Consider the following 11,697-nt stretch of genomic DNA (forward strand, 5'->3'; position numbering starts at 1 on the left):
TGGGGGGGGGGGGGGGGGGGGGGGAGATGATACAGATTTAGATTGGGTATTAATAGAACGTCAAATTACTACACCTTTCCGGCCAATAGGGGCTTTTTCACAAAATTCAGAGGGGGACATACAGGTCCATATGACCAACCCAATATTACTTCATTCTAAGGAGGTTTGGAAAATTGTTCACCGGATGTGTAAGACTTCTCACATATGTCAGTACTATTCTTCAATATGGAATATCCCTTTTGTTAAAATAGGGAAAAACCCTTGTTTTGGGGACAGTAGTTTAGAAGTGGAATACGTACCATGAGAGATTTATTTAGTAAAGTTTTTATCTTTTAACAATTTAAAAGAGAACTTTCATTTAGAAGATCGGGATCATTTCTGGAAATATTTACAGATAAACTGCTTGGGAAGCAAAGATTTCGATGGGACAAGACAAAAATATTTTAGTAAAATTATGAAATAAGAGACCTCTTCAAAAATCATCTAAATTTGATCAACTTAGTTTAAGCATGGGTGATAAGATTTGTGAAAACCTGAGCTTGATTTGGCAAAAACACATTAATATTGACAGAGACATAGATACTTGGAATAGAATTTTGTCATACTGTGGAAAGTACATGAGAAGCAAAAGGTAAATTTATCCAATATAAGGTTTTGCATAGGTATTATTATACGCCAGTTCGTCTCTTTAGAATGGGATGTATAAAGGATAATAAATGCTGGAAATGTAAACAGGAAACTGGCACATACATTCATGCTCGTTGGCAATGTTCAAAGATTCAACCTTTGTGGTGTTGAAATGTCATGCGAGATGCTTGGGATCTGACCTCCCATTTTCAATAAGGATGTTTATGTTAATAAATCAGTTTTCCCTCGTTACTGTGGGTGTAATTACAGCAGCGCGACTGATACTCAGATTTTGGAAAGACAGTCAATGTCCTACATTTAAAATGTGGACTGAATTGATGATTGAGAATGTATCATATGAGAAAATGTTAGCTAAACTGAATGGAAATCACACAGATTTTGACATATGGGAGAATTTTATTCAGATTGTGACTTCAAAGGACAACTGAAATTGGATCCATGCCTGATTTATGATTTGTATATCCAGTTGTCCTCTACAGTGTCATTCTGATAAAAAAAATTATTTATTTATTTTTTGAACACAGTCTTATGTATTTATTGTTCACTGGTATGTTATAAATAAGGAAAATCAATACAAACTTAATTGAGAAAAAAAAATGCCTTGGTGAGCATAAGAGACTAAAATTTACTGACCCCAAACTTTTCAATGGTAGTGTATATTATATATGATATGTTCAGTATGATTATTTTGCCTATGTACAATTAAGTGACTATGTAAAATATTGTTAATTACTATTGATATTGATGGTTGCATGTAAATAAAATTGATTAAATATTCTTCATTTTGCTAATTTAGTGAAAAACAATGTGGAAAACATCCTTGATTATTTTTACAGTATTTTACTTAAACTTTTAATATAATCACAGTAATAAAGCAAAGAGCATGTGGCATTAACTGTACCTTTGGCAATGACCGGCGCAGACCTGTACGAGTCACTGTACGGCTTTTTGAACTGATGACTATTTGCTGTTCTCACATCTGATTGGAGGACGGCCAGCACGCCCCTCTCGTGACCCTGCTGTGTGGGGGGAACAGCACAGGTCCCCCGTCCCACCACAGAGAAGCTTCTCACCTGTTTAAATTTATACGGTCCATTACTTGAGGGGCCAGATGGTCTCGTTGCATCACATGACACATTAGAGCAGAGTCCTGCAGGCCCAGAGTTCACCGCATGAGCTTTCTGGCCGTACAGAGACACTGATGTGTTTGCACTGCACATGGAAACATTAGCGGCCAGCTTTTTAGGTGGATAAGGCTGAGCAAACACTGTTTGCTGACTGGCCGTTTCGGAGGGGCCGTACGGCTTGTTTTGTAGTGCTTTTGCTGTGTTTTGTTGGTTGTTTGTGGCTGGGGTTTCAGCGTTGCCAGATAGCTCCTCAAGATTATCACACGCCTCACAAAACAGATCATCGTCCTCCACTCCGTCATCCCAGATGTCATCAGACGCAAAAAAAGAGTCCAGGTCTCCATCTGAAACATCACTAAAGCCATTTTGGGCTGTAACGGCATTCTCTCCTTGTTGTTTAATGCCTCCAGAGTTTGGATTCTGGTGCATGCTGGGAGGATTTGAATGAGGAGGTTTAATAGTACTGAGGCCGGTGGATGGCAGCATATGTGTGGTGTTTGGCTGGAAATGACTTGTTGAGGAAACAGCATTGAGCTCAGGTGAATTTTGAATAACCTGAAGCGGTCGTACATGATTCTGTTTGCCATTAAAGCAACTTGGAGGAACTGGCAAAGCTTTACTCGAGGGAAAAACCTGATTTGTGCAATTATTTTCCATGTGATTTCCAATTCTAGGCAGCCCTCCATACGGATTTGCCTGTATTAGAGAGTCCTGCTGAAAACTCTGCTCACTTTTTGTCTGTTGCCCTTGAAATGTACCACATTTAACATCAGATTTAGCTTCTTGTTTTTTGTTTGTTATTGCACTGAAAGCATTTTGATTCTCATGAGTTTGTTTTTGTGTTGAACTGTACTGCGGTGCAGCAAACAGATCTGGGTTTTGCGTCATCTCCAAAAGCAACGAGTCATCGAGTAAACCATCACTGTTCCAGTCATCATCAAAATCATCAGCCTTGTTAACTTGTTTACTGCCATGGTTTTCTGTCGTCATGAACACAGAACCTTTTTGTGAAACGCTGGCTTTCACAATGCTGAGATTTCTCTCAGGAACTTCCTGAGTACGATAATCTGATGCCTGACTAAGACGCCCACTAAGCCGCTGGGTCGGCCCATCAAAAAGGAAATCAAGATCATCGTCCATCTCCTGATAATGTCCCCTTTCATCAACAGGCTTCTCATTGGGTTTTAGAGCAGAACCGCTGTGGGCTGTTGTGTATCGGTCGTCACGTGGCGGCTCTTGTTCCTCAGATTGATTTGAACCTGGTGCATCAGAGCTCTGTTCTTGAGCTTCATCTTGCTTCATGTTGAAGTCAAACTGCTTCGCCAGCCGCATTAAATCTTCCACAGTGCTCTGCCTGCAACATACACATCAGCAGACGTTAGATAAGTACAGAGACTAAATACGCATGATACATTTTCCTATAGCATTATATATACCTATTTTTCAAAGCGTAGTTGATGCATAAACAACTTTGCACCTTTCTGCATTAATATAGTATTTATAATAATGCAAAGCTGTTTGTGTAGCGCAATGATGCCAGATTTATCAATAATTTATTACAAATAATTAGACCTTTTGGATCCAGCAAGTTTCAAATATAAATAATAAAAAGATCATAAAAGATAGTTATTTGAATACGACTTGCATAAAAAAAATACATTGAATTTATAAATATTTATTCAATAGATAATGCAAAAGCACACATAAATATTTAATATATAACTATTTTTTCCACTGAATTTAGAGCAAGATTAACTAAATGATACACAGCTGCTGTGATGTAAAATGTGACCCTGGACCACAAAACCAGTGTCAATTTTTTGAAATTGAGATTTATACATCATCTGAAAGCTGCATAAATAAGCTTTCCATTGATGTATGGTTTGTTATGATTAGAACAATATTTGGCTGAGATGCAACTATTTGAAAATCTGGAATCTGAGGGTGCAAAAAAATCTAAATATTGAGAAAATCGTCTTTAAAGTTGTCCAAATTAAGTTCTAAGCAATGCATATTACTAATCAAATTACTTTTTGATATATTTACAGTAAGACATTTACAAAATATATTCATGGAACATGATCGTTACTTAATATCCTAATGATTTTTGGCAAAAAAGATAATTTTAACACACACAATGTATTTTTGGCTATTGCTACAAATATACCCCAGCAACTTAAGACTGGTTTTGTGGTTCCAAATAGCATAAAGTAAATATTTAAAGAATTAAAACTAATTCATTTAATTTTTTTAAGTAAAATTGGAATCTGATCGATGAGGTGAGGTGTCTAAAGATTCCTTTACTTTGTCGACATAGTTTTGACTTTGGGTTGCTGTACTTCTGGTGTGCAGGGAACGGCACTGTCCCCAATCCACTGCAGTAAAGATGAATCTGCTTCTTCTAATCTTCCATTCTATAAACAAACAAATACATCACAATACAGCATTTGACAATAACACTCAACTAGCATTGTGGTAGTTTGTGTTCCTCGAGCAAACCTTTGGAGCGATCCGATTGGCAATGTCCGATATATCCACCGCTCTGGCATTTGCAGCTCTCCTCTGTCCACGACCTGAAAATAAATACACTTCTGTCATACTTTGATACTGCGCATTTAAAGAAGAATTTTAAAATGCACAAGTCTAATAGACATGCACACCATGTCGAATGGGTGATGGAGATGTTGTATCCCATATAATATCTTGATGAAAATCCGGATCATTGCTGGGCGAGTCGTCAGGTATCAGTCTCCTGAACTGGCCTCTCGCTGGACGTGTAGGGGTTTTGAACTCTGCTATAAAACACATGCAGTTCAAAAACACCTGCTTTAATACAGAAACATGGCTGCATCTGACGGTACTGTGATGCACATTAATTACTTAATGAAGAAACAGAAAACTTCATAGTACTTTTACATGTGCGACTTTCCTATTATGCTATTGCCTTTTTCCTGATATTTGATAAAATATGATTTCAACGGTCTCAAAAGATGGTTCAATCAAAATAATGTAAATAATCAAATTGAGGTCAAGCCTGAGACTGGCTAGCATCGTAAGCTTAAGTACATCATAGACCCATTGAAACAAATTGGGAAACGCAGCCCAGAGCATTTTTTTTCTTAAAGTGACCCTAGAACACAAAACCAGTCATAAGTCTTACAGGTATATTTGCAGCAATAACAATACATTGCATGGGCTAAAATTATCAGATTTTACTTTTATGCCATTAGGATATTAATATCATGTTGCATAAAGATATTTTGTAAATTTCCAACCGTAAATGTATGAAAACTTAATTTTTGATTAGTAATATGCATTGCTAAGGGCTTTATTTGGACAGCTTTAAAGGCGATTTTCTCAATGTTTTTTATAAACAGTTGCATCTCAGCCAAATATTGTCCTATCCTAAACCATACAAGCTTATTTATTCAGCTTTCAGATCTCAAATTCAAAAAATGGACCCTTATGACTGGTTTTGTGGTCCAGGGTCTCATTTTATTAAAATTCTCTTAACTTTCTTAAATGTAAACATTGTATTTACTGAACTAAATACTTTAAATAAAAGCAATACAACGTTCAAACAATAAGTTGGAGCTCTCAGGCTGGTCATGAGTGAGTCAGATACGACAGAGGAGCCAGAGGCACGTTTCTGTCTGTTTTGGGGTGATTTGTTACCCGTGTTTTGGATCTGCCCGGGGTTCAGTGTCGCTGCTTTAGGGCTGCGTCTCAGTCTGTTTACTTTCGACTTCATCAGTTTGGCGATTTCCTGTTCCTGACTGCCTCTGCCCTCCATGTTGTAGAGTTATTCAGAATGTCTGGAGTTAATATATCACCGAGTTGGTGTTATATTATTTGTGCTTTTCGCTGCCATCATGAGCCCGGATTTGTGTAAATCGTTCAAACATTCCGCCAAATACGCAGTTCCTCCCAGGATTCATTGCGGAAACGTGCTCGAGGACGTCAGCTGTGCGTAGCTGCTACGCAAGAGCGACGCATACAATCTACACTTTCCTAACAGCAAATATAGCTATATAATTAAAGAATTAAATCACTGAAAAAAAATACGACTAACAGTTTATTACGTGATGATAATTAATCACACTGAGCGAATGCAGAGCGGTTGTTTCAAGTGACTTGTGCAGTAAGTTTTCTTAACGTAAAAATGTCAAATAATTAGTTACCCAAGTAATGAGCCGAGACATGCAGTGTGTTACAGTGATTTTTATGGGATTTTATTAGGTACAAAAAATATATATTATTTCTAATTATTAATCATTGTTAGTCTTTTTTTTGACAGTTCTGGATGGGACGAATTTGTAGGCTATGATGTTATTATTATTATTAATAATTTGCTTAAATTCGGGCTATATTTATTTGTCCCATTTTTATGTAAATAATTTAGTTTTTTTTTTTTTATGCCAAATTGTATATGACATTTTTGATTATTTACTATGTATAAATTTATGATTAATATAAATGATAAATTAATAAGGGTCTAACATTAATCACAATCTATTAATTCATCTGTCTAATAAGGTCTAGAAATATAATAACTATGTCTACCAAGCTCTGATAATGTATTGAATATTATATTAACAGACTATCCAAATTTTAATAAAACAATAGGCCTGTACCTTGAAGCACAGATGTGTCTGTCACTTTAAAAATATTCTGAAAAGAAAATTCTAAAAATTTACCAGGTTGTTCTAAACCTGCATGAAGTTCTTTTTTCTTCGGAACACAAAAGAAGACACTTATGTGGGTAACTGAACAGCTGCTGGTCCTCAGTAACTTGTGGGTGTGTAAATGATGACATTTATTTATTTTTGGGTGAACTGTCCCTTTAAGTCACAGTTCACCGTGAGCAACTGAAATGTTCATCATTAGTTACTGGACAGACCCATTGATAACTTTCCCATTCAGCCTTACATCTGGAGAGCCTGGTGCTCAAAGGGCAGGTGTGAGCTCCTAGATGTTTTAAACCGCGCAGGTTTAGCGCACGCGTGAACGGGCCCGTGTTCTGGAGACTCCTCACAATGAAAAACAAAGATGTCAAAATGCAATCACGCGCAAATGAGCTTCTCTAATACCTCTCTAATGCTAATAAAAGTACTGCCTGAATTGTTATTTTTTAGTTGGCTCAAACTATACTGAAGTTTTATAGTGCATGTGCACATGTTTTTATTAGTTAAGTGCATGCGAGGTCACATTTATTGTTGTTCAGCGAATTTCTGTGGACGAAATCAAGTCATTTCCATAGAAATTTGTGTGATCTGGACAAAAATTTGAAGCTTTAAGCAGGTTTTGCAACAGGTTCAGGCAAATTCGCTGCCTTGACCAACAGAAAAATGCTTGGTTTGAAAGTGATTTCTGTGTGAGCAGTGTTGCCGATTTAGATGCCCCTTAATCAACATCTTTCCAAAAAAATCACTAGTGACTTCTTGGACAAACTTTATAGTTTTTGAGACTCACCTGTATGACGTAGCAGCATTTAGCGAGCAAGCTTTAGTCACTTTCCATTGCAACATTGTGTATAAACTGTGCTTAATACATCACTACACTATTGCCCATCATATTTCACCAAAATATTCACTACTATAATAGTAGTATAGCAGGCTACTGGTTAAAATAAGATCTGTGGTAAATATAATTTGACAATACTTGGACGATTTGCTCTGATATAAACTACACATACTATACTGAAAACACCCATTTTTGAAGCAGTTATGTTTTATTTTTAAAATCGTATGTTTGTACATAAGTGATGAAATACCCTGTTATTAAAACCCAAAGGAAAAGGGTCAAATTTGCTCAAGGCGAATAAGTCCTCTGGGTTTTGACATCACAAGCTGCTGTAATTCTTTGTTAGAAACCACTGTCATCAAAAACATGACAAACATAACCTGAAAATGTCTTACGTTGCGTGAAGGAGATGATTTTACATAGTAACAAAATGGTAGGAGCTATGGTATTTGGGCACAATTATTGTTTTTCATTACGTTTTTGAAATGGTTGTAAGCCAATGTTCTGTGATTCCACTTGGGAGAAAATCGTGAATCCAGTGTGCTCTATTTGTCTTTTCTGATCTCTTGCTGTAGGTATTCATCATTACACTGACAGAAGTCTGGAGCTCTGCATGTCTGTGTCAGTGCAGGTCAGCATCTGCATATTATGTGTGCTTTTCTGGGTCCAAATAATGCTTGATAGCCATCTCAGCTTGTCAGATCCTTTGTCCTATTGTACTTATGGAGTGATTACATTATATAAATGTCATAATACAGCATGTGCCCACTCAGTCATGTATTTATATGTTTATTTTTTGCAATGCTTTGCTTGCCGACTGCACTGCTGCAAAGCTTCAGTGTTATTTCAGGGTAATGTAACACAGGAAATAGCTGCAGGAGCTGAACATAAATTTAAAGGCACATGTAATCGACCTCTCAGAGGTTAAGTGGAAATGTTCATCCGTTTGATGTCATACCAAGCTATTTTGTTAACAGAAAGTTTGATGATTCATTAATCAGTAACCTTAACATTAAACAAATTACTGTTCCAACTGGTAGTCAGAATTATTTGCCTTGCGCCATAAAGAAAGGGTTTTTCGATCTTTTAGATGCCACAGACCCCTAAATATTGTCAACTTTTTGCAAAGGACCCCCATCCTAAAATGTAAAAGACAGCTATGTATTTGTTTTATGCATAAAGACCCAATTTAGACTAATTTAACTGCTAAATATACACCATACCAATTTAATATACTATTGAATATGAAATGTTTAGTTTCCATTCATTTCCATTAAGTTATTTTTTTCTACTCACTAGTACTATACTGTCAGATGTATTATTGATTCATTCAGTTATTTTGTATTATTTAGTTTATTTTTAAATTATTCATTTATATCTCCTTTGTATTTATTTACGTACTTATTTAATTTATTCTTAATTTGTATTTATTTATCTATTTTTACACTTTTAAACTGTTTTTGTCTAAACTTTTTGTCTTGGATAAAAATGTGGAGCTTTGTGTTTTTGGTCCTTATTGATATTTAGTTTCTATTTTCTTATTCTTGAGATTTTTTTTTTCCCACTCACTACAATAATATACTGATACATTTATATATTTATTCATTTTGATCTAATTCTATTGTTTATTTGTTTGTTCATTTAAATCTAATTTATTATTTGTATTTTATTTATTTTTATTAAATCTAACTTATAATTTATTATTTATGTTTAATTTGATCTATTTGTTTACTTATTTTAATCTATTGTAATCTTATTTTTATTTATTTATTCAGCATCATGTCATTCCAAACTCACATTTTCCTTCCTTTTCATGATTATTTTAATTTTTGAACAGCAAAAATAATTTGAATATAAAGGCTGGACCACTTTTGTATTGGTGTTGTGGTGTTTTTGGTCCTTTTTGGACATTGATTGATGTTTGATGACCTGTTTTTGTATGTATTCACACACTGATCTGGACAGACATGAGAGTAAACGTCATGATAGAATTTACATTTTTCACCTTAAACTATTCCTTTAAAATCTGCTTCCAGAATCACTGTTGCCATTCACCTGTATGATAAATGAAGACCATCTGATTGAATTATCAAAGCATGATATATTGAGGTTTGGCAATTTAGCTGAGTTTCCTGTGAGCTCTGCCCATGTCAGAAGGGGCCTCACGGGTGAGTCTAATCAATAGAGCTAAGTCATTCTAAACAAGAGCAGACTGGGGATATATTATTTGATCTGACCCGTGGCTAATAAATCTCCCATGAACTGTTAAGCTGTCAGGCTGACATGTAGACAGACGCCTGATTGACTGCCCTGTCACTGCTAAAGCTACCTTAACAGATTACTTGTGTTTATATCAAGCCGGGCTGGGTACGTGTGTACACACACACACACACACACACACAGTCTGCACTGCTAGGCCTTTCATTTGACAAATGGCTGTTCTCCGAACAGTGGTTATTGGGAAACTCTGTGATATACGGCCCTGTACCGCTGCCAGAGCCGGTCCATCTCCGGTTACCCACGGCAGTCTGATGATGTCATCAGAAAAGGTACCTAACGACCCCTGGTTGGCCTTTTTTTGTGGTTAGGTCCTGATTAGAAGAGCTGATTGAATGTGTGTATATGTGTGTGTGAAACTGCGTAATCAGTCACAGACTTGTCTTTGGTGTGGTTCGGCCGAGGGTCGCACAGGGGTCGGCTGCTAACTGTACATACGCTGACCCATCAAACAGTTCATATCTCAGCCTTAGTCATTTTGGGAGGCTCGTTTCTTGTAAGTTTGTGATTTGACATTCTGATTTGCCGCTTAAGGTCCGTTCCCACCAAGCACAATAACTATAACAATAACTATACGTTATAGTTTTAGGATACGTTTACACAACAAGTTTTGCATACAGATGACAATGTTGTCAAAACGATCCCCATTTACATGGATCCGTGAAAACAACTGAAAAATGCTGTATTATGCATGCCAGGCCAGTAGTTGGCGCATGGCGTAACCGTTTTCACAAATACACGTTTTTGCAAGACAGTAACAATATTGTTTTCAAAAACTCGCACTGTGAAACCTGTTTTCAAAAGTTTATGTTTTCAGGCCCCCAAAACGCCATTTTCGTGTAAATGAATGGCCAAAATGCAATAATTGAAAAAGGTGTCGCGTAAACACCCCTTCAATAATCGACTGAATTATACGAGGAGTACACAACTATCGATAACGACACAAAGGAATGTTATCCTTTGCAATATTTAGTTTGCTAGTTGTGTTCTTCACTGTCCATTTCATATTTTTCCTGTCCATCTGGTGAGATATTAAGAGATTATGGTTCAAAGGACTTGGTTTGCTAGTTGTCTTCTTTACTCTCCATTTAATGTATTTAAGATAAGCCCTATAGTACAAAAAAATCTGTCTATTTTTGTAAGAGGCACACTACAACAGAGAAACAATATCGTTGGAAGCATTTTCATAACGCATTTATTTTTAGCCTTTATTGTGATGGGATAGTGTAAACAGACAGGAAGCGAAGCAGGAGTGGGATCGGGAAAGATCCTTGAGCCGGGATTCGAACTCGGGACGCCCGTAGCACAACAGCTATCAGTGTCAACTCAGGAACGATTTTCGTTTATCTAGCCGATGAACGATATCACTGCTAGCCCATAAATGTACATTTTTCAAAACTTCCCCACGATTAGTGGTTTTTAAAGAGGAATTTGTAATATATTTGGAGACGTTAAGAGAGATGAAAAGTCCTAAAGCAAGGTTTTTGTTTACTTTATTAGAGGATTTTGGTTCCATAATGTGAGAGCCTCCTACTCCCCTACATTTTCTGTGTTTGTAGGCTATATATATATTTTTTTTCTCCCCAATATTTCTTTATTTTATTTTATCTTAAGTTTATTTTGTGATATGGTGTACAAAGTGTGAATGAAAATTGTTAATTGTATAATATCAGTCGTCTTGATATGTAAATCGCCCTATTAAGTCAGACGTACAGCTGGCACACTGTGTATAAAGGGACTGTTTTTTACAAGTGTTTTGTGGAGTTTTTGTCTACTGAAAGTTTTTCTGAGAGAGGTTTTGTCAGCTGAACAATGTTGTTAAACAGCACGTATTGATTACCCATCATTCATCTTCTGACAAACTGCTTTGCCAAATGAGTATAAAGGGTAGAAAACACTGATTATTATTATAGCTACAGTGAAAGAAAAATAAATACTTTAGATTAAGATAAATGAATAAAGAGTTATTTGTAAGTAAAAGTGAATTTTGATTTCCTGTTGACTACTGTAAGCCTGTGTCTTTGTCAAATGAAGCCAGTTGCTTTTTCAAACGAGGGCAACTTCCTGTCCTGGTACAAGCTTTCTCAAGACAACCCGACACCCATCTGTTTGTCTCTCTTTC

The 11,697-nt window shown here is 36.2% G+C and overlaps 1 protein-coding gene across 1 annotated transcript; it reads right to left on the reverse strand.

Annotated features, from left to right (window-relative positions):
- Window positions 1-1,028: 1,028 nt before the first annotated feature.
- etaa1a (ETAA1 activator of ATR kinase a) lies at window positions 1,029-5,728 on the reverse strand. The gene is made up of 5 exons (XM_079422345.1): window positions 5,451-5,728; window positions 4,436-4,570; window positions 4,275-4,348; window positions 4,080-4,189; window positions 1,029-3,129 (listed from the first exon to the last, which is right to left on the reverse strand). The coding sequence occupies exons 1-5, from the start codon at window positions 5,566-5,568 to the stop codon at window positions 1,479-1,481; spliced, it is 2,088 nt and encodes a 695-aa protein (XP_079278471.1). The 5' UTR covers window positions 5,569-5,728; the 3' UTR covers window positions 1,029-1,478.
- Between the last annotated feature and the right edge of the window lie 5,969 nt (window positions 5,729-11,697).

Source organism: Barbus barbus, assembly GCF_936440315.1.
Source record: "Barbus barbus genome assembly, chromosome: 7".
Taxonomy (NCBI): Eukaryota; Metazoa; Chordata; class Actinopteri; order Cypriniformes; family Cyprinidae; genus Barbus; species Barbus barbus.

Bases quoted from the DNA above. Each gene is read 5' to 3' on its own strand.
- etaa1a (XM_079422345.1), bottom strand. From the start codon at position 5,568: ATGGAGGGCAGAGGCAGTCAGGAACAGGAAATCGCCAAACTGATGAAG. The intron at 4,190-4,274 runs GTTTGCTCGAGG...GTTTGTTTATAG, and splicing joins CCAATCGGATCGCTCCAAAG to AATGGAAGATTAGAAGAAGC. The intron at 3,130-4,079 runs GTAAAGGAATCT...TGTATGTTGCAG, and splicing joins GTCAAAACTATGTCGACAAA to GCAGAGCACTGTGGAAGATT.